The sequence below is a fragment of the Penaeus monodon genome, chromosome 28 (genome assembly GCF_015228065.2).
Source record: "Penaeus monodon isolate SGIC_2016 chromosome 28, NSTDA_Pmon_1, whole genome shotgun sequence".
NCBI classification, from domain to species: domain Eukaryota; kingdom Metazoa; phylum Arthropoda; class Malacostraca; order Decapoda; family Penaeidae; genus Penaeus; species Penaeus monodon.
In genome coordinates, this window is record NC_051413.1 from 25,453,210 (window position 1) to 25,453,870 (window position 661).

At 41.3% G+C, this 661-nt stretch overlaps 1 protein-coding gene across 1 annotated transcript in view; it reads right to left on the reverse strand.

The window, feature by feature from the left end:
- Positions 1-661, reverse strand: part of LOC119591116 — a gene marked incomplete at its 3' end in the record, with an annotated part of 5,295 nt that overhangs the window by 2,786 nt on the left and 1,848 nt on the right. Inside the window, 1 exon segment of the mRNA XM_037939831.1 lies at positions 369-504. Within this exon segment, the coding sequence (XP_037795759.1) occupies positions 369-504 (136 nt within the window).

A 661-nucleotide genomic window follows, 5' to 3' on the forward strand; every position in this document is an offset into this window, starting at 1 on the left:
TCCACTTTCAACTTTTTGTCAATTTGTCGCGGCGCTGGCAGCCTGAGGTTGCTGCGTTTCCTGTATTTTACACCTTCTTTGTTACCGTTATTATCTATTTGTGAAGAAAATGATACAGACGAAATCTTTCATAGAATGATGTGTTCTACTACTTTGTAAGTTCAAATTCTGCATTTAAGGTGTTAGGCGTCATTTCCACTAATACCGAAAGTAATGATATTCGTAGTTGCCACAACGAAAACTGGATTAGAAACCTTCTCTTAACGTATTTATATCTGTTGTCATCAGGCTCGCTTCTCTTGCCACGTTTTAATTTGTTCAGTAACGATGAATATGTCTAAGGAGGGTTATTAGGGCACTGGTTTTACTCGGTTTCCTGCTGGATTCCTTCTTTGGCAATGTTGAGTTTCAAGGTGGGCAGTGTTCCAGGTACCTGCGGACCTCCGTGACCGAAGATACAACGGCCTGTATCACTGAGGAAGATCCATCCGTAATTTTCCAGATCTTATTAAAGTAACAGCTATGTTAGTACTACGCTTGGCATCATGCAGGAGTTAGAACTGAGGAAGAAGTACACTCACTGGATCCTATATTTGCTGGTGGAAGAGCAGGAGTGTCTAAGGTGTGGTTGAGCGATGACTAGATACTGAAGGAAGTATTT